Below are 23,248 nucleotides of genomic sequence, written 5' to 3'. Positions count from 1 at the left end.
AAATAACGTGATCCCCTCAAAATCAAACTAAAGCCATCACATCCCAGTGTCACTGCCGCCGTTCCCTGCAGCAATCCTTCATCCTGAACTTCCTGGTTGTGGTGGAGGAGATTGAGGGCAGAGGAGCCACAGGCTCCTTCTGCCAGCAATCAACCTGTTAGGTTGAGAGGAGGGGTTGGCATGCTGGAGGGGTGTGTGTGTCTATGGACGCACACAGCCACTACGGGAACACGCACGCATGGGTGCCTCCATAGCTGCTGCTTAGGTGCTATTGGCACCCGTGCAGGGGGCAGGAGAGACAGTGATGTAGGGACACACTAGAAAATGAGGAATTTAAACATTTAAAAAAATATATAAGAACAGGTCTGGACACGATCTGTGCCCCCCTTATATATAAAAAGAAAAAAAAGGAAGGTTTAATGTCACTTTAAGGTACTTGAATACATTTTTAAAGTTTAACTCCTGAGTTTAGTGTCACTTTAAAGTTTCATGTTTTTCTGGCTTCCTATACTCCACCTGATTTGTGACTGGTTTATGCTTGGGAATTATTTTCAATACCCTTTTCTCGCAATGAAAATGCTGCTTTCTACTATAACACTCCAGTGCTCTGTGCTGGTCTGAGCAATGATCTGCAGCTCACACTGGAACAAGAGTGCAGGTAGAAAGTAAGTGTCTAGAAGAGGCTGGAGGAGATTGGCAACACTAAAATGCATAAAAAATAACAAAAAGGGAATTTGTGAAAAAGCATTTTGAAAAAAAGAGCCATGACAATTGTTTAACTGGCAAACTAAATGTCATCTAAATAAGATTTAGAGCTGCTTAAGAGGAAAGGCAGGGTGAAACAAAGAAACGAAAGTAGAGTTATAGGTTATTGTCACCCTTTTAGTTATACAGTGGTGCATTAAAAGGGTCTGCCTCTTTGGTGTGTGTATAGAGGGGGGGCTGATAATTTAGCCAAAGACACACACATGCTTTGTGTTATTTACAAAATAAAACATTGCATAATGATAACAAAGTGGTGACAAAATACCAGCTTATCACATTAGAACCCAGTGAAACAGATTGGCGGAGTTGCCAGCAGAGTAGGTTATATGATTGTATCACTCAATGGAGTCATTTCCCTTTGTGATATCATCACCAAATTCTAAATAGCAGACTTGTCAGAACAGAAATTTCACTTTCATGAATAATACATTCTGATTACTTTTAGTTGCATTTTCTGCATATTTTTTCTACATATAAAACAATAAAAAAAACCTTACATACACATTGCTAATTTAATGTCATACTTTTAATTTGTTTTGTAACTAACTGTGTATCTTTGCTCAGTCTGAACTGTCGGAGGGCATCGCAGTCCTGGTTGGATGTAATGACCGGATTCAAGCAGTAGTTAGCCAGCTAGAGGAAACATGTAAAACTGTGGAGGTAAGACATGCTAAAAATATTTTTTTCATTCATATAATTTTAATATTTTTTATTTAACTTTATTTCAATTTAATAACATTGAGTCCTGCATTATTTCCATGTTTTGTTTTAAATGTATGAACGTTTAGAATGTGCTCTTACATTTTGGCGTTTAGATCCAAAGCAAACGGCAGGGAAGAATTTGCGCAATAACCTGTCATTAATTTGTTGTAACTTTAAAAATCAAAAATCAAAGGAGTAGCTGATGAAGCAGATCTCTGCTTCATCAGCTTCTTTTGGGGTCCACAGGTGACATTAGGGGTCCTAGAGACCCCTAATGTCTCCATAAAGAGGACCTGTAAAATAATGTCTACAGATAGTTAAGGTGTTTGTTTCTGATTTTTTTATAAAACCATAATATCCTGACACAATGTAGACATGTATATAAAGAGCCGTAATACTGCAGCACTTATAAATAAACAAGGACATAAATATATATTAAACTGTCTAATTAGGGAAAATGCTAGTTTACAGAAAAAAAAACATACCCTCTCTACCCTATAAATAAGTCCCCAAGCCACGAATAACCATTACAAACAATAGAGAAGAAATAACGTGATCCCCCTCAAAATCAAACTAAAGCCATCACATCCCAGGAGCAAGCTTGGAGCAGTGGCTACTTTACAATAAACATAGGGACCATGGGGAACAAAAGTAGTTACCCTCCAGAAGGAAGGACAGTGTCGGCACCAATTCAGAGACAAATTGATGACCTACAGCTAAGTGATGCAAATAAGCTACATTGTTGTTAATAGTTAAAGTTGTATTGAGGTCTGGGCATTTTTTACCTTAAAAAATGTCTTCGCCCCCCCATACTTATAAAATTAATTTCAGTACAGCGTTGCATGACGGAATAAATGTCAGTCAAAGTACCGCAGCGCTGAATACTGAAAAATGGCCTGGATGGGAAGGGGGTTTAACACCGTGGATGTCAACTGGTTAAATATCCCACATGTCCCACAGAGCTCTCTCTACTTACTGGATGAAATGAAGGTGACCGGAGGAGGGCCAGTCATATGCTAGGGTACATGACCAGATTCTGCTCCTGGCTCTTTTTTTAAAGAACATTTTTGCAGGATTTTCATGCAGTTCTGTTGTGCTTTATTGACTTTAGTGTCCCGAAGACAGCAGAGAGCAGAGCACATTTGTAAAGTACATTGCTCTATATTTTCTGACTCCATAAAATAATGCAGATATATTTGTTTTGAAGAGTGTTTGGTTCATTTTAAGTGATATTTCTTATGCCTTGGAGACCCCAATTATGAAATCTCTTCCCCACAATTTCTGAAGTCTGAATTATAGATATAGGATACACATACTACTGCAGTAAATCGTATTAATGCTTTTTTTCAAATGGTCCAGTATGTGATTTAACCAACTTAATGCCCAAAGTTGAAATGAGTTTTTGGGTGAACATATTATTTTGCCTATGTAGCATGAACGTAAGTCACTGGAAGGATTGTGCAGAATCTGGAGATACCAAATGCATGTATTGTACTGGTGTTACATGCTTTAATGCATGTGTCAAAACTTTTTTTTTTTTTAGTTTTGGGTAGAGTAGAGAAGGGTTAAAACCTCTGCCAGTTTATGTTTCCTACCTGTGTCTCATTGAGTAGGATTCTCTTCACTTCCTGCACCAGAGCTGCAAGAGGAAGTGAGAGAAAATGTAGTCATTGGGCGGAATGTTCACCTTTGACAAATATCACTAGAACAGGTTTACATTGGGAGATTTACCTGGTCAACAGGACAAATAATAAGTACAAATCTCTACAGTGGACACAAAGAGCACAATAAAAAAAATTAACTGAGTTTCTGAGTTTCTAACCATCACTCTCTCCAAAAATAAAATAAAGAGAAGTATGTCTACACATTCAGTACACTTTAAGGCCACACCTTACACAGATTGAAAGCATATTCTCACAAGAATAAATATATCTTCCATCTGGGATTTGTATACGACACGTTACAAGCCTGGCATACTCCTTTACGACTGTTACAACAACCAGGAAATGCTGAAGCATGTAACACACTCTGCTTGTCAAATAATTTGGCAGGGCTAATGCATTACATTATGGAAGTCACTCGGCCTGATAAGTATGTAAGTAAGAGCTACCGGATTACACGAGAACTGTTGTCTACATTGTTTTAATTTGTGCATGGCAAAGCACAGTTCCTCAGCTTGATTATCTGTCTAAAGCTTGAGATGCATAGGGTTTAGTACTGGCAGTAACTTAAAGCTTCTCCATATATAAAAATTTAACCAAAACACCCTTTAGTTTTTTTCTTTGTTTTGTCTACAATTTATGTAAATAATGTGTCTAGCTTTTTTTTCTTGGGGGAATGGTTGGGTAGCTCTGGAACCCTGGAATCATCCTATAGTGTTATAATCTAATAGTATTGCCTTGATGTTTACATTGGAAGTGTGGCTTATACCACAATTATACATATAATTGGATCTGAGACTGAAGTGCTACACCACCGCTTCCAGAATCATTTATCGGAGGAGAGATCAGCAAACGGTTGTTCACTGATCTCTCTCTGGTCTACCTGCCAAGACCTGCCATGGTTGTTCCGGGCCCGCATTAGGGGCAGAAGAGTATAGGAAACATGGCAGGGTGGCAGGGGTGTAGGAATGAGCCGAAAGTCAGCTGACGGAGTGTAAACAAATTCGTGGCTGCCTAGTCTGTTTACAGCTCACTTCTGCCAGGGACAGTAATGGTAATTCTATGGCAGGAAAGGGCAAAGGGAAAAGCTGCACACTAGACAAGGCACAAGTTAATGCAGCTCTGATTTTAAGACAGGGCTTTTTACATAAAGGTGAAGAGTTTGGAGAAGGCAGGGAAGTGAACAATCTAGGACAACAGAGCTGATTTGGAAAAATTCTCCAATTCACCTCACTTTCCAGTTCAGCTATGTTGTCCTAGATTGTTTACTATTGTGAATAACCCTGTAAGTTTTTAAATGCAAGCGGTGTGATTGCCTGAATTTGAACTGATATTAGCCACTTGCAATCCTTGTACAGCAGATCTAACACATGAAAAAGGAAAATGCACCACAATGTTAATGTGTTAAGCAGCATGCTGATAGGAGAAGAGAGCAGAGGGATAGGGGGATATGCTCACAAGTCTATTGGTACTCCTTTCACTTTTCAGTCACAGGCTTAAGGGGAAAAACCTGTAAGTGTTACTTTATTGCAGCAGAGAAAAATCAGATTGTCTGCCTTGCCAGAGAGGACTGTTATGTAGCAGAATTGTGTAAATCTCAGCATAGACAAAAATACAAATGCTTTGGCAGATGAAACAGCTCCAATGTATCTATTTCATCTGTGTATTTATCTATTTGCTTGGAGTTTCAGCCTTCAGAGAGACCGAGATCATTCCATTAAAACCTAATGTATGGAGTATTTTCATTTGCTGCGTTATTTAATTTTTACATTTGAATTTTGTTCTCGCTGTAATTGTCTATAGAATTGAATAGAAGTGCATGATGTTTAATATACTGTATTTAAAATATACAGGATATGTATAAATGTTTTTATGCAAGATTCACAATTGAATGCATTTTGAAAAAATGTGTGAATCTGGATTGAAAGCACTAAAGGTTTTAACTTTAAAAAAAAGTTGCTGCCTTTCCAGTGTTTACTGAGGTGAGCAGAAAAAACTAGGATGGAAATAAATTGTCAATTGATTCAGTATGAGTGTGTGTTAAAAATCAAACAGTCACCCTAACAATTAATAAAAACACCATTTAGCTCAATGATATTGAGTGTCCTTTTAGTCATTTTGTTTACTGCAGGTCTAAAGGGTTCATGTTTCATTGATGTGTGGTGGATGGATGCTTAGACAAGCACACAGAGTTCAGGTAGAACAGGGAACATTGTAGGTCTGGCTGTACAGAAAATATAACTATTTTTAAGATACACAGTGACCAGTATTACTAGTTAGTGAAATTGTTTTTTGTTTTTTTTTTACAAGCACTAAATATGCCCATATATCAGTTTTACATTTAAGTCCACTGATCCTTTGTCTTTATCTTATTTTGACTTGCATATGCAGCACTTAAAGGTCACACAGTGCCCAAAATAACCCAATCTGAGAAACCTTGCAATCTTTAGGTGTCAGAAGTGAATAATAAACTTGGCAGTGGATCAGCTTACTGAGTCATTTAGGTAGGGCCATACAGAATGCTTCAAGTGAGTCAGATTTCTAATTAGGCATGTGCCCAAGGACTAGCTTCTGTTAGGGGTTCCATACTCTCATTCCTGACACATACAATGACTTTTTTTCCTCACTGGGGATGAGCAAATGTGCTTGGGTTTGGTTTGGGGGCTGTTTGTCAAGCCCAAGGTCTGATCATCACAAACATTATATCCTGAAAGGAAACTTCCGAGAGGTGATGTTATCGTGCCTTACCACTGCCTCCTGTGATAGCTGGGTATATGGATTCCAGTGAGAATGTATATTAGCCCATTGCAGTAGTGCAGTCTCGTGGAACTTTGAGTGAACTGGATGCAGCAGTGAGGGGTGGTGACCTGCACCTCCTGGAAGCTAGGATCGGGGTGAGTATTTTTTTTTACATTTCCTATCTCTTGTGAAATCTTTATTGATAAAGTGGGGGGGGGGGGTTGAATCTTGAAAATCAGTTCGGGCCATTTTCAAGGTTATTAGGCAATTAGTAAAACAAAGGGCATGAGAGGCATGTACCAATGCAAAAATAAATGTCAAATAATGCGGTTTCTTCTTTTTATGCAACTTTGAGGGCACAATGGGAACAATATCAATCCTTTCAATGACATGCATCTTTGACCAGACAGGTGTTTGTTCTGCAGCTGCTGGAGAGGAAGAATTACCTTCCCATGCATCGTCTCAATGAAAGGCTTGGATTTAAAGCTGCCCCATTGCAGCTGGTGGAGTTGGCCATATATTGAGCTGTGCTGCAACATTTTTTTTGCCCAGAAGGTCATGCCTACCTCTACCAGCAAGGTAATGTCTGTATTTCGCTGGACCACGCAGTCAGCAGCAGGTCTACACAATCACAGAAAGGTGGTACAGCAAGCACGGGCAGGGGCATTACATCTCTTTCATGGCCCTTTGAGCAAATGTCCTGGTGGCTTGTAAGGTTGAAGGAATGGGCACATTGCTGGAGCTGGTGGTGCCACCATTTGTCTTGTGCCTTGGGGATAGTGACAGTGCAGTCACTTCTTCACCCTTCAGTTCAATGGTCTCATCCAGACACCCCTCAGAACCACCAGTCTCTCCAGGCACCCCAGAGCCTATTCAAGGGTTTGTGTAATAGACCAGGAACTGGAAGCACAGATGCAAGGAGAAGAGGAGGGGCAAATCATATAGTGATCTATGCCACCACCCAAAACGGAGTAAAAAGTGCTCAACTCTGAGGCAGCACAACACAAAGCCTCTTTGCCACATCTCCTCATGGTGGCTGGATCCACCACCCTGAAGACATAGGTGAAGGGGGATCACACAATGGGATTTATTAGGCTGGAATTTAAGAGGGAAGAACAAGGCAGGTTTTATCATGAAATACAAATGTGTATTATTTCAGAGAAAAGAGACATAAACATTGTACAGATTACATTTAAAATATGTAAGCATCCTCAGTAGGCTGCAGCTTAAGAGAAAATGACCATACAGATGTAATGAAGAACTAAAAATTACAGTGTATTATTTCACAAAGAATAGATAGAAATATTGTGCAGTCAATACACAGTACATAAGCAGCTTTATTAGGCTGCAATTTGAGAGGGAATGCCCAAGCATGCCTTATCATGAATATAAGAGTATATTATTTCAGACAATAACCATAAATAGTATATTCACTGAAAAAAAGACAGCAATATATTGTAGTTACTCCACGCACAGTATTTAAACACTGGTACTAGACTGCATTTTGAAAGGACAGACACCAGCCATTTTTAAATTAAAAATATCAACATTGGAGTGTTTTTATTTCACTGAATAAATACACCAAAATATTGTAGTGACTCTGTGCTAGTGATGGGCAGAACACAACTAAGTTCAGTTTTAACTCGAACCTTCGAACATGGAAAAACGTATAACTCGAACTTAAAACTCAATCAAAGTCTATGGGATCAGAACTGGGAAAATCAAATGTCCCCATTTTGAAGGCTTATATGCAGGTTATTGGCCATAAAAAGGGTATGCAGATTCGTGTACTGCCCTGGGGGACATGTATCAATGCAAAAAAAAAACACTTTTTAAAAAACACATTTTTTAAAGGAGCAGTGATTTTAACATTGCTTAAAGGGAAATAATAAAAATGAAAAATACATTTAAATATCGTGCCTGGGGGTCCCCTTAAACTGCCTGTAAAGTGGCACATATGTATGATTTATAGAGCCTGCTACAGCAATAATGACATTTATAAAGAAAAATAAACCTGCTTTTTTTTTAATATAATACATTTTGTTTACAATTTGTACATCTGTATTTTTGTAGACATTGTTTAGTTTTAGGAGTCAGTGAATTTGCCTGGGTTCGGTTTGGCAAACCCATTTTGGGAAGGCCAAGGGCTATGCACTGCACTGCAAGTTTTTAACCAAACGTTCCCAATTCATGGTACCCATGGTAGCTACAAACTCAAACCTCATCCCTAATTAGTATATTGCACTTATACAATATGTTGTGTGATATGTGTTTCAGGAACCTCCTCTACTTTGGGGTTAAAAAAAGGGAAGTGGAATGCACATCAATGGGTACTCCATTAGGGAAGTCAGAGATGGAAAAAGATTTGGGGGTCATTGTAGACCACAGATTGAATAATAGCTTGCAATGCCAGGCTGCTATAAACAAAGCGAGCAGAATACTGTCTTGTATTAAAAAGGGAATGCATTGTAGAGATAAAACTATAATTTTGCCTCTTTATAGGATTGCTGGTTCGGCCTCATCTGGAGTATGCGGTCCAGTTTTTGTCACCAATCCACAGAAATTATGTCTTGGAGCTGGAAAGGATCCAGAGAAGGGCAACCAAACTAGTTAAGGGAATGGAGGACCAAAGCTATGAGACAAGGTTACTAAATTTAAACATGTTCACGCTGGAAGTGAGGAGATTAAGGGGGGGTATGATTTTCATGTACAAGATGTTAAATGGTTGTAGCAACATCAGCAATAAACTTTTTAAGGTAAACTCCCGAACAAAGACTAGAGCCACCACCGAAAATTGGTGGAGAAAAGATTTCAGCACAAGGGCGTAGGGGCTTCTTCACAATTAGAGCAGTTAGGGTCTGGAACTCGCTGCCACAAGCGGTGGTATTAGCTGAGAGTGTTCAATCATTCAAAAAGCACTTGGACAATTTCCTCAGAGACCGCAACATACAGGGGTACAGATACACTTTAGAACAAGATCACACTGGGACTCATACACACGCATACACATGCAGAATCACATGCATTCACGCAATAGGTTAAACGTGATGGACCTGTGTCTTTATTCAACCTCAAATACTATGTAACTATGTAACTTTGTTCATTTATGGTGTGTTATATTATTGGCCGATTCTCTGCTGATTTATACCCAACAAAATCTTATTTTGATATAAACTTGTCAAAAGGCAACAGCCCTAAAATGTTGTGTTGTGCCCTTTGCACTCTCTTTGCATTAAATAATTAGGAAATCCTCAGAAGACTGAACTCTAACTCCAATTTATGTTTGGACTCATTTCAGCTCCAGATTTTAACATGCACATTTTTTCTACCACCAACCAACCTAGACCACTGCTTAGATTTGTAGTGAATAAATTCAGATAAAATGTTTATATGACATGTGAACTATTACTGAGTCTAACCTTGTTTAATGCATAATCATTGTCCCAAGGTCAGGCCGTGTGGGTGGGCAATGGCAACACATGACAAAGTCGCTGTTCTTATTCTTATTTAGGACGACCATCTGCTCTCACCCATGGACTTATTAAAGAGCATGCCAGAGGTTTAAGCAAGAACCAACAACACAGGAAAACCAAATTCTTTAAATATAGTCTCCATTCAAACGCTAATCCTTTCTGGGCAAAGTTCATGAACATAAGTGACGTAATGTCACCAATACCAAATGCTATATACTTAAACACAACGTCAAGAAACAAAATAATTCCTCTTTTATGCCAGGTTCAAAGCTGAAAGACAAATATTTGGCAGCACACATCTGATTTACATAATTTCTTGCAGAACTTCACACTTTTGTATCAGTATCTAAATATGCAAACAGTTCTAAAGAGCATCCAAAGTACCTGTATAAATCATTTCTAAAAGAAGACCAATGCAAAAATAGCAAGTCCAAATATGCTCCAGTGAACATTTCGAATTATTATTAAAGTAGAACTGAAGACAAAACTTTTTCACAGTTTTGGATACAGAGTAAAGGTGCCCATACACTGATTGACAGCAGCAGAGGGCGGGTGCAATAGATACTTTGCTATTGGCTATTGCAAAGTGAAATAGCCAATAGGAATCTAGCTATGTATTCCTATGGTGTTTTTTTTTATTATTTAATTTTTTTATTCCGACGGCAGCAGAACCATCCGGCCAATAGAAAACAGTGATTGCTAGCTCCGCCCAATCGTTTTCTACTTTATTTTTTCTACTTTTTTAACTGTTTTTCAATTCTGCTCGGTACCACAGAGGTACCGAGCAGAATAGCTGAGCCGAAGGATTCATCTTCGTACAGAAATTTTTATTTAGCCTATGATATAAAAACAGCTATATTTGAATGTATGTTACATAGTCTGTCACTATATAATTCAGTATAGACACGAATCTTAGGGTTGGTTATAGCACACGAAAACTATGGGTGGTCACGACACTCCACAATGTGAAATATAATACTACAAAGTCCATTAGATATATTTAAATCCTTATAAATATAGTTTTTGCAGAAGCCTCTATAATGAAGTCAAGTATAACAAGCACATGCAGCTGTTGCTTTGAGTTCTTATATTTAGCCATCTATTTTCTTCTGAAGAATGGTTTTATTTCTCTAGCAGATCTCTAATTGCCTCTAAGATGGATTCATTAGAAATGGTAAAGCTATTTTCATTTATACTTGTGCACCACGATGGCCCACATGCAACAGTAAAGCACTCTGCCTTATGTTAATCCCACACAGTAAAAAGTAGCTGAGCATATTATGGAGATTGTCATTAAGAAGCAAAGCAGATGGGAGAATGGATCTGATTTGCTTGAGAGAGAACAGATTGCCTGACTCATCCAGAGGTTCCCTGTATTGTATATTTGGGGAATTCTTTACCTGGAAACCTGAAACCTAGAGCATATAACTGTAGCAACTCCCTTTTCCAAGGGTCAGAATAAATACAAATAAAAAAGGGAGTAATTATACAGTTTGTATAGGTAGACAGGAACTATTGTAATAATTAGGAGTTAATGAACTGTTTCTAAGCCCAATAACTCAAATGTGTTAGGACTACAGAGTACCTTGTCCTCTTCTTATCCGCATAACATAGGGGGAAGTGTTCTGTAGACCACAAAGAGAACTGATAACACTGCTAACTGATAAAAGTCATCACAAGCAGGGAGCACATAAAGTTATCAGATTACAGGACTTCTGGCAGGAACAAAAGTTATTGTTTTACATATATGCAGCACATATAAAGACTAGTTTACACCAGCAGCCGCACTCAACCGTACGGCTGCTGGAGTGCAGTGCGATGCACTTGAACGAGACTCGTCACACTGTTTCTTTTTTTATGTTAGAACTTTATTGAAATGTCACAAGTGACATTTCCTTAAGTTCTAGAGGCTTACCGCAGTGTGATGTGGATGTAACCTGTCTTCCTACGGTGTGCTTAAAAAAAAAAAGGTACTGCATGTCATATTTTTGTTAAGCGCACACCGTCTGAATGCAGTGGTGTGAACTGTCACCATCCATGACAAGATAAATTGCCTTGTCTTGTGTTCAGACTGTGCTGGAAAAAATGACCAGCACAGCCTGAACTCAGATGGTTTGAACAAGCCCTAACAAAGCACCTTTTAATAGTATATCAATATATAATCTATACGAAAGGGAGTACCAAACAAGAGTAGTTTATTGTTAGGGTTTGCATACCCTTTGGGCTTCTATCATAAGCTCTGCCATGACTGGTTCTCTTACAGTCAGTGGAGAATATTGTTAAAACATAAATATTTCTAAAGACTACATATTAATCACCAGTCACTATGACCAGTACTATGAATTACTTTTTATTTTAAAAGAAGAGATACAAAGTGAGCCTGAAAAGCTTATAATAGTTTCAGCCAAATCTGGCAGATTGCAGAAGAATAATTAATGGGATAGGTAGCCCTCTAATTGGAGTCATACATTTCATCGTGACTTAACTTGTGACCTTAAGCAACTTGAAAGAACAAACCTGTGAGGGGGACAGACAGAAAAATAAATGATTCTCTCCAGTAGCTTGAGTGTGTAAATGTCACATAGTAATCTGTTATTCCCAAACTTGCTTACTTGTTTCTAAGAGTCCACACAATGGCACAGCACATATTTCTCCCGTTACGGTCCAGTAAAACCTGTGATAATTATCTCATGCTTAGAGCAGTTCTATATTTAGAGGAATATTAAATGGATTAAAGTTTGACCAGTAAGGTTTATACTTATTGAAAATATATTTATAGTGCGGCAGTATTATTGCAACATGGAACATTAAAAGTAAAACTCTTGTCTATTTCATGCAAGTATGTTTGCAATTTCAAAGAAAAACGCCAACCAGAATAATTTTTTCTAATTGTGGAGAGTGTTGTGGTATGCCCTGGGGACCACTGAAAGAAAGTTGGAGACTGACAAAATATTATGATTTTCACCAAAACAGTAGTAAAAATTAATATGTTCCACTGGGGATACATTCTGCTGACAGTTCATTTTGAGGGGAAAAACATGACATTTTGAGGGGAAATACATTTTAAAGCTGAACTCCAGGCAAAGTTACCCTGGCAGTGGGTCCCTCTCCACACTGCAAGTGTTAACAGCTTGTTGTCTCTATGTGATGATGAATAAGGTTCTTACTCACCTTATTCTTTGTCCCCCAGCAGCTGCGTCTCTCTTCTACTGTCCATCACTCCTGTGATGTGAGTGGGAGGAAAAGGTATCTGTTGTGGGTGAACATTTCAGCTTGAGCTATTGAGCTTTATAAACAACACACTTTTTTTCAACAGCAAGGAGATAGAAGAAACGTGAAAATGAGTGCAGACCTCTATCTTTTGGCTCCGATTTAAAAATATAAGTATGCATATGCAGTATTTTAATATTTCTGGTGAAAGAATTATGCACCAAACAACTATACTTTTATTTATCAGGGTAGTATCAGTGCCTTACTGCATTGTTGACTAGGAGAATTCAACAAACAAGAAATATTTACCTTGAAGGGAATTGGTGCAACAGGAACTTCTCCTATTCTGCTGTATCTAAGTTTTGCTGTCAGATCAGCTTGATCTATTGAGTAACGGCACAGAATTTTTCAGCAGGTCGGGTACTGGACTGCTTATTAAATGCTTTTGTATTACACAAAAAGTTATAAAAGAGTATAAAATTGTATATCTTGATCTGGCAAAACATAAGTTCTCCATTTCATGAGCTGTAAATAATTGTGATGTTTTGGAAATAAAGGCAAATATGGATAAATTATAAAATCTTAACTTTATGTAGCCTTTTTAAAATTATTCTTACTTTGTACTTGTACAAGTAACCATTCCACATCGAGCTAACATTAATGCTTGATGCGTGATATTAGCTCATAAATAATTTTCATTGTGTTGGCAAGTGCAACTGGGTTCACCAGCTAGTGGCTACCCTTGCAGATACCTACCATCTGTGTCTGGGCTTTCTGTACAGTACACAAAACATGTTTTGGAAGCTGACCAGATATTAAAATCTGTACTGTATATTACACAATGGTCGCCCTATTTGTGCTTGCTGAAACCAAGATCTGTTTGCTAGCTAGCCGCCAGAATATGGTGCCTGTAGTCAATAAAGAGATACTAAATGTTGTCAATAAATGTGCTTACTTATTATACGGGAGGTATATTTAGTTACAATGTCTCTGCTGTTAAGGTTCTAAATGTTTAAGGTGGATTTTAAGCACAAAAGTGTGACCATGTTAGTTATTTGGTAATAGTTTATAGGTTCTGAGTATATAGCGGGCAACAGCCCGCCATATACTGAGCTTTGGGTCATGGGAGGACGTTAGTAGAGAACTATGGGATAAAAAAGTTACTCCATAGTTCTCTTTTGAGATGTATATGTGTGTAGAATGAGCCTGGTATAGACTTTCTGGACATTATACTAACAGGAGATGCAAACACCTGATCAGTGACCTCATGCAGTTTTCATAAATCCTGTTCTGGCAATATGACACTGTTAGCGTCCAGCTGTAACCCGAAACGCACCAGGAGACCTATGCTAGATATTGAACACCAGGAGGAATGAGGAAGAATTGAAAAATTTAGAAAAGTAGTAGTATTTTTGGTTCTTGTTGAAACCTACCTGGTCTTTTTTCTTCTGCAACCTATAAAACAGCTTATGTTGTTTTCATTGAGCTTGTACAATATTTTTGGCTCTTTTCTCTTAAATAATATAATTCCATGAAAAAAATATGCTCTAATGTTGATTTTTTTATTTAATTATTTATATATCTCAGAAATGTACAATGTTGAAGCACAAACCATTTTTTTTTTTTAAATTTGGCATGTTTTTTTTTTACTTAAGGTAAGATATAATTTTACATTTTTTGTTTAAGGACAGTTTGAGGTGTCTGTAGGTCTGGGACGGGTTTGCTTTAGAGATAAGAGTATTTGAACAGATTAAACCTTTCCTAACTAGAGGTCACTGATGTCTAGATGCCCAGCCCAAAATAAGCATTAGGGATTAACTTGATGAATTTGCATACCTAAATACATTTTAAGCATATTTAAGGTTTTCATTTGGTACATTTGTTTCAATAAAAGAAATCTGCTCTGTATTTTTTTTTATTAAAGGAAGACAAATGTGTAAAATTTAATAGTTATTTTTTTAAACTGTAGTTATATAAGACAATTACAGTATTCAACAGCTGGTACAAAAGATGCCACTGCTGCCTGAAGAAGGCAATGTTAATCTACGCTACTGGTCAAAAGTTTTACAACACACCCATTTTTCCAGTTTTTATTGAAATGTAAGCAGTTCAAGTCCAGTGAATAACCTGAAATGGTACAGAGGTAAGAGGTAAACTGCCAGAGGTGAAAAAAAGAAGTTAAGGTTAACAAAAACTGAAAAATAATGTACATTTCAGAATTATACAAAAAGGGCTTTTTCACAGAGGAAATAATAGGCTAACAGCTCACAGTTGTTCTGCAGCAACGTAAGTAAATTAAGCCTTGAAAGTTTATGCTAACATTTCGTAACGGTGTCCCAACTTTTGTTGATTACTCACAAGCCCTCTAGCTGCATAAAAGCAGTGTTGGAACAGACTGTGTTACTATAACCTCTTAAGCAATATTAGGACAGTATGGTACTCCAGGAAGTAGTACATTGATCTAAAAAAAAGGCAATTAACAAAGGTAGACAGACAGACCATTATAACCCTTAAAAGTGTAGGTCTTTCCTTTAGAGAAATAGCAAAGAAAACCAAGATGTCAGTGAATACAGTTTCCTACACTATCAAAAGGCATTTGGGAACTGGAGGAAACTCTGCCAGGAAGAGGTCTGGCATACCCAAAGCCACAACAGAATCAGAAGACAAGTTTCTGAGCGACAATAGCTTGTGTGGCAGGTGGCTAACAGGACAACAGCTTCAAGTACAGCTTAACACTGATTGAAGTAAGCCTCAGTTTCAACTGTAAAGAGAGGACTTCGAGCTGCAGGTTTGACCGGTCGAGTGGCAGTAAGAAAGCCATTGCTAAAATGGCAAAATAAGAAAAAGAGGCTTGCCTGGGCCATGAAGCACTGCCAGTGGACTACTAAAGACCGGAAGAAGGTCTTATGGACTGATAAATGAAAATTTGAGATCTTGGGTTCATCACACAGTTTGTGACATCAAATGTCAAACATGGAGGAGGAAGTTTGATGGTCTGGGGATGTTTTACTGGATACAGAGTCAGTGACTTGCATAGAGGGAGTGGCACCCTTGACCCAAAACTACTACCACAGCATTTTGCAGCGCCATGCAATACCCCCTGGTGTATGTCTATGTTACAGGGGGGGACACCATAATGGATCAATCATACCATATATAATTTTTACCTTAGCCCATAGTTTTTTAACTTTGCCTACAGTTTCACTTTAGGTTGTATTTTTATCTTAGACTTTTTATTATTAGACTATTTATTATTTTTACTGTAGGCTTCAATAGCTCAGACCAGTGCCTGGTTAAAAATGTGGCGTCATAACATTTGCAGATGTAATATTGTAAATGACCCCTCAGGTGACTGATTTATATCTGCAGTGTCCTTTAGAAAGAGCATTCTAATTGCACTGTGCTATAAGTGCAATCATCTTCCACTTGTGCCTTATTTTACCCTTCTACTTGTCTCCTGGTTAAGAATGAAAAGTGTTAGTGACTTGGTCACATTTCAGTCCGGGTCACTGTTCTGTGAGCTGTCTTTATTTGATGTAATGAAAGCTATGCGAATGTTTATTGGATTTAAATGTGAAGGCTTATTGGTTTTAGATAGGGTCAGAAGAACAATTTAGATGCAAAAAAGAAGAGAAATGAAGATCAAAATTACCTTTATGCTTCCAATAGCTGAATACAGTGATAGTAAATGGTTGTGGCTTTTAATTCCACCGAGGTCCAAAATAAGCTTATCCATTTGAATGTGGTAAAAAAGATGATGCTATTATCACAGAAATTACTATACTAAAATAATCATTATATAAAAGTGTGTCTAAACAGATTTAATTAAAGACATTTTTATCATATGTAAGAAATGTATAAAGTGATCACATGACTAATCACCTATGATTATGTTAAAGAGCAATTTTACATGATATATAAAATCAGTCAGTACACTGCTGATTTGAAACTTGGAAGCTAAGAAAGCATTTTAACTGCACTAAACATGGCCCACTCAATTTATTTCAATCTGAGCTTTTTATAATCCCTTGCAGGAAGTTTTGGCCATATGCTTCCATGCTTCTTTTCATATTTTGTTTTTCTTCGTTCATCCTCCCTCTTATTCTTCACTGTCAGTGTGTGATGCTGCAGTGGCTTAAAGAGAAGGTGGTGTGTGGACTAGAAAACACCCTGACCTGCTCGGGTACATTTTCATTCGGAAAATATTCAGAAGTAAATTGGGAACAATAAGGATTTAATAAGAAAATTGTGTGGTGCATAGGATGAAAGCTAAACCCACTCAGGAGGTAGCATGTTTCCCCGAAAAGTGAAAGAATGTTTTTTTTGTTTAATTGGTATGTATTTAGATATAGAATGAGGGACTGTACTTTCCTATGCAAAGACCAGTTATACAACTTAAAGAATAAGTGCACTTTTAGACAAAGAGCTCTTTTTCTTTTTGTCTTCCTTCCCTGACCTAAATGATCCCACCATCACCTTCTGCAGATCTATACTTACTGAGATCTGAGGGCTGCTCTCCGTTGTTTGTTGACATCCAGTTCTTCAAATCTCCCTCTCCTGGCCGCATCTGTCTACCAGCTGGGAGACGGCCCCATAGAAGTCTACAGGAATGTAATGTGCAGGTGTAGCCAGCAGAGGGAGCATTGTGGAGCTGGATGTAAACAATATCGCATCTATGCCCATCAGATCTCGGTAAGTACAAAAGGGAGACGGATCATTTAGGACAGGGGTGGGAGGCAAAAATGATAAGGATAAGTTAGTATAGTGACCAGTGATGTACCCAAACATGACTAATCAAGAGTTAAAAAGCCTCTTCGGCACTGATAATTGCATAAACATAATAATAAATAAACAGTGTTTAAAGACAAGGGCTGCAGAGGCAGGACGCAGTTTGGGGCCTGTGTTCTAAACTCTCGCACTAATTAAAGACTTATTCTCTGTTTCCTCTGTAATGGAAGCATTATCATAATAATTAATGTATTATCAGTTAATAGCTACTTTCATGATTTCAGCTTGAGTGTTATTGCAAATGTTGTGGGGACCTTTGATAAAATTTGGCACTAGTTCCAGGTGTTTAGTTATGCCCCTGAGAAAAATTGTCACTTCTATGCATGTGATGTCCTTAATTTCAGTTATGCATAATGGCAAGGTTCGACAGAACTATGTCAGGCTTGGTATGTCTGCCCTCTGGAAGTTATTTTTTATTAAACTAATATTTTGCACTGCAAATGTTTCCAGCACTGAGCAGGGATCTAATGTAAAGATTTGGTGGGTGCAGCAATCTGTATTTTCCATGACTAAAACTTCAAACAGAAGACCAAAAGAGGCACAGACAATACTTTTGTATGGAAACTAAAAGGTGCTCAGTGGTAGGAAAGAGAAGCCTGCTGAGTAATCACTACATTGACACATGCATATTGCATTTGTTATACTTAATTGCAGAGAAATTGATCTGGGAAGTATAATCAAACGTTATACTTTCCAGACAACTTTTTCCTGTGTTTACATGCGTTTACACACATTCAGAGTATCTGATCTGCCCTTGAAAGCATCTAAACACAAGTAAATGCACCATTACAAATCAAAAATATGCCCCATGTTGATATGCCCTAAAAAATGCCCTAGCACCAGAGAGAGGAGAAAATGCTGTGCCCAATAAGTTTGTGTTTATAAATAAATCCCATTATTCAAACTCAGACCAGAGGCAACCCAAGAATCTCTTTTTTTGCACTGGGTGGTGTTCCACAAAACACCATGTAATCTACACACGACCCTGTTCACAAAAATATGATAAAAAAAGAATAATTTTAACAAAAATGTTTATTCCATTTGAACCTCTTGAAAAATTACTGTAAGTGTGGCCACATTAGTGCATGCTAACATGTATGTATCTGAGGGGCATATTTATAATAGTCAGGAAAATCCAGGCACCTTTGGTGGCCTGGATTATCCCATATTTTCTGGATTGGTAAAAAATGAAAGTAAATATTACAGGGGTATATGTCACAAAATGAAAATGAAGAAAAAAAGTTAATTTGTGGCAAAGATTCAGGGAATGGGCTTAGACAGACAAGTAATTGAGGTCTGCATAAGGAATCAGTGGATTTGCCATGTTCAGAGTGGTGAATTTTACAAAGTCTATCCTGTAACATTTGCTGCATTAGGCCCCATTCACACTGAGCGATTTATCGCGCGGTAATCCGCACGATATCGCGGGTATTTACCGCGCAATATCGCTCTCCAATGCATCTCAATGGGGCTCGGTCCGTTGCTGTCGCGGGTCGTGCGTTGCTACAGCAGGACCCTTTTTGGAGCAGATTTTGCCGCGATTCTAGGTTGCTCAATGCAACCATTTGCGCAATATCGCGTGGCAAATGCGCGATATCGCGCGGCAAATGGGCGATATCGCGCGGCAAACGCGCGATATCGCGCAAATCGCGCAACAAATGCGCGATTTGCGAATCGCTCAGTGTGAATGGGGCCTTATAAATTAGGCAAATTTTACATCTAGTAGCCCTTACCATTAGGAATTATAAATCAAGTGTTGGTAAATCTTTTTGACCCTGGTGGATAATTTGGCAAATAGCAACTGTGTGCACATGTTGTAAATTAGGTGAATGATTCTTGGAAAAACTGCTAAGATCCATGGTGAATCTTGCATAAATCTTCAGTGAATTTGAGATTCAACCGTTTATAAACCAAATTTAAGTCAATTTCTTCGTCTTTCAGGAAAACTGCAAGAGACAAAAAGAGCAGCTGTGTGAGAGGTTTGATTATTTGTATGCTATACTTGAAGAGAGAAAAGGTGAACTAACCCAAGTAATCACAAAAGACCAAGAGGAAAAACTTGAATATGTAAAGTCTTTAATGAAGAAATATGCGGATCATACGGAAACGGTTTCAAAACTGGTGGAATCAGGAATTCAGTTCATGGATGAGCCAGAAATGGCAGTGTTCCTTCAAGTGAGTACATGTGACCACTAACAATAATTTATAAGTTGTATATATTTTTTTTCACCTTAGCAAAAAAAATTGAGATGTAGGTGTACTCAGGTGAAAAGAATTCAAAGTGCTGTAAGCTTAATCTACCAATTAGAATTGATGTGATTCAGTTTAGAAGTTTTTAAATTCTGCAGGGTCCAGGCATAGAGCAGCAATGGATGTTTCCAACCCCATGCAAATTTGTACTACTGAGTTAGAGATTTAAAATCAAGTTAGTAAAATTGCTAACTAATTTCCCTCTTTATTACTCAGTAGTATCAGCATTAATGTATTTACCAGTTTCCAACTTAATAGATTAGTCTCCCAAACATTGTTATTATGCCTCATTTGTGACAGATTTGGTTGAAGTAATTCAAGAATCACTGCGCTAGGTGTGAAAACTAACTAACTAATTGGACCAGCCGCAACAATGTGTGTGAGTGAACTTAGTATATCGCAAGTAAGTTGCGCTCGGTCTGAAAGCAAATAAGATAAAATAAATGAAATATTGTGTACTCTTAGGGATGTGAAAATTATAATTAAACAAATGTGGGTGCCGGGAATCAATATCTCGGCTTTAGGTGAAAATTTAACTGTGCAAAAAATTATTATAAATCCCGGTGATCGCTATCCCGGTTTATAACTGTGCAATACGACAATCAAAAAAAGGTTTTCGATCACCAGCCGGTGTATCGATTAGGTGTTGCTGTATACTGAGTGCACTTAATTTGTCCAAACAGACTTCCTAATGCTGTGAACATCTATTCAAAGACAGCAAATATAAATGACCAGATAACATGGACTGGTCGTGTATAGGAAAAGCAAAACCAATTATAAAGTCCCAAACTCCAAATAGTGACAAGTATTTAAATATAGTGCGAACACTAAATCATATGAAAATGAAACAATAGAAAGATTATCACATATATAATGCTGCTCCATGCACTCTGATCCCTCTCAAAGAAAAAGATTAAATACGGGGTTAATTAACCAGAATACCGGCACCGATCTTAGTGAGCAGTCAGTTCAAAGCGGTCAGTTCAAACGTCTCCAACCCATGGATAATTCAGAGAATCCAGAAAGTCCTATGGTTTCCAGTGATCCGTGCTCCTTTCTCAAAGATCTGGTCTGCTTTTTTCCTTCCTATGGCGGACACCCTCACCTCTCGCTGGCGACGGAAACCTATTAAGATCAAGAAAAATGTTCAGAGTCTTATTGGATGAGATGATGGCTCGTCTCAGGCAGCAAGGGTTAGAGGTATCAGCAGTGGTCAATTTAGCGGCAGCCTTTTCAGTACATCCAGGAAGTTTTCTTCAGAGGTCTTTCTTTTTCCTTCCTTTCTTTCTCCCTCCTTTTCTCCTTCGTGACTGTGCCTAGGAAGTCTGTTTGGACAAATTAAGTGCACTCAGTATAACGCCTAATCGATACACCGGCTGGTGATCGAAAACCTTTTTTTGATTGTCGTATTGCACAGTTATAAACCGGGATAGCGATCACCGGGATTTATAATAATTTTTTGCACAGTTAAATTTTCACCTAAAGCCGAGATATTGATTCCCGGCACCCACATTTGTTTAATTATAATTTTCACATCGCTAAGATTACACAATATTTCATTTATTTTATCTTATTTGCTTTCAGACCGAGCGCAACTCACTTGCGATATACTAGATTTGGTTGAAGGCTAAGCCCTCATTCACACCTACACTTTAGGTGCAATTAGGGATTCTAGCATCGGGAATTTGCAACTTCCTGCAACAGGAATCCCTAATCTGCCATAAATGTAGTTAGGAATCAATCACTGTTCCTGGAAGCATCGATCTTGTGCCCAGGGATAGTGATCTATTCCCAACCACATGTAATTGTATTCCATACCACCGTGCAGTGTGCCAGCATCCTGCTGCTTTCAAATGCAACTGCTGTCACCCAATTATTAACTTGAACAGGTGACAACTGCCGCTTGTAAACAGCATATTAGGGATTCCTGCTGCAGGAAGATGCAACTTCCTGCCACAGGAATCACTAAATGCACCTAAAATATAGGTGTGAATGTATCCCAAAGCCGTGCAAGTTTTTGTTGAATCCCTGTAACTCTTCTGATTTGGCTATTATTGTTTACCCGTGTATATATCAGGGGAAGTTTATTAGAACCTATAAAGATTTATTAGTAGCAATTTGCAGTAATAATTGTGAATAGGGTTTTCCCTAAAAAACATGTATGAAAGAATATCTGTTTTACTGTATGCCAAAGGTCTGAGGTACAATACAGTCACAAAAGAGTACATGAAAAGGAACACTATGAAGTTTTTATTGTTTAAAATATTTTTCTTTAATGGGTATTTTGTTTTGTATGCTTCACAGAATTCCAAGGCTTTGCTACAAAAGTGAGTGCCATTTTATACTAAGACTATTATGTAAATGTGTATTGCTCAGCTTGTGACTATAAATTGTATCATACGCTCTTTAATATTTTAGAATAACAGAAGCATCCAGAGGATTTCAAATGGATAAAATCGACCCAGGATATGAAACCATGAATCACTTTACAGTGGACCTAAACAGAGAAGAGAGAATAATACGTGAAATAAGTTTTTATAGAGGTATGCGCCATATTCCAGGAAGTATGTTGCATATGACATCATATTTGACACTTATTAGGTAAAATGCTGCAAAAAAAGTGAAAACATTTGAATACATGAGATATCTGAAGGTTTCATATACATGTAGACATTTTATGTAATTCACCATATATTAGAGTTCTTGTCTAAGCACCTTACCACTATTGGTATGATCTAAGTGGGTTCGACAGTGAGCTTTCGCACATCTAATCAATCTAAGGCCTATGTCATACTAGTCATCCTGTCCAATGAGGCAACTTGCAAGCAACAGGATTATTAAGAGAGTAACATCATGATCAGAAGCAATGGAAAGGCATCCAGAGACAGAGAAGGCAGCTCCAAATGCCCTTTGGTACCTCTGCTCCGGAATGCCTGACAAACATACCTGTTTATGTGAATGGAATAGGAAGCTTAGGTAGATGATGGCAATGGCATATATCCAAGAAGCAGTATACAGGACCTTTCTGATAAATGTTGCTTCTACTCCAGACTCCTGTGGGGCATTGAGAATCTTGTATTGGGACTGGCACTGCATAGAAACACTACCGTTACAAGTGCAACCCAGACTGCATAGGAGTACTACTGGTGCCAGCACATCCCAGTACCCTACACTACTAATACCACCACAGCCTAGTAGCCTGCCCTACTGGAACCAGCACAGCCCAGTGCCCTATACATGAGCATTACTGGTACTGGCACAGCCCATATCCTGTAAGGAGCACTATTGGTACCAGCATAGAAAGCATAAAAGTAATAGCCGAGATACTTTTCTTTCTTTCTGATCGATTTCGTGGGGTGGAATAACTCTACGGCTTCCTCATTGGTAGTCTGGGATGTTTTGAAGGGCTGCTTGTGAAGCAAATCTCAATTGTTAAAGCAAATACCAAGGAATAGGAGAGGAATGTGGTGATACAAGGGCAGAAAAGAAAATATTATTAATCCTTCTATTACTTAGTGAAAATTGCATTGAAGAAGCATTACTTTAAAGAGGCAGGTAAAGTAGGGTGTTTACTAGCAACTATAACATGGGTTCAACCACAATCTGCATATATAGGGGCAAAAAATGTGTACGAATTTCAATTCGGAACAAAACGAATGG

At 38.1% G+C, this 23,248-nt stretch overlaps 1 protein-coding gene across 1 annotated transcript in view; it reads left to right on the top strand.

Annotated features, from left to right (window-relative positions):
- TRIM55 (tripartite motif containing 55) overlaps window positions 1–23,248 on the top strand; it is a 58,192-nt gene that overhangs the window by 27,094 nt on the left and 7,850 nt on the right. Inside the window, exons 4-8 of the mRNA XM_018554212.1 lie at window positions 1,330–1,425; window positions 19,280–19,513; window positions 21,893–21,915; window positions 22,007–22,131; window positions 23,047–23,055. Coding sequence (XP_018409714.1) covers window positions 1,330–1,425; window positions 19,280–19,513; window positions 21,893–21,915; window positions 22,007–22,131; window positions 23,047–23,055 — 487 coding nt within the window. The remainder of the gene's footprint in view (window positions 1–1,329; window positions 1,426–19,279; window positions 19,514–21,892; window positions 21,916–22,006; window positions 22,132–23,046; window positions 23,056–23,248) is intronic.

The sequence above is a fragment of the Nanorana parkeri genome, unplaced genomic scaffold (assembly GCF_000935625.1).
Source record: "Nanorana parkeri isolate BGI_ZX_2015 unplaced genomic scaffold, ASM93562v1 scaffold147, whole genome shotgun sequence".
NCBI classification, from domain to species: Eukaryota; Metazoa; Chordata; class Amphibia; order Anura; family Dicroglossidae; genus Nanorana; species Nanorana parkeri.
The sequence above is the reverse complement of the archived record's forward strand: the minus strand, read 5'-3'. Positions and strand labels throughout refer to the sequence as shown.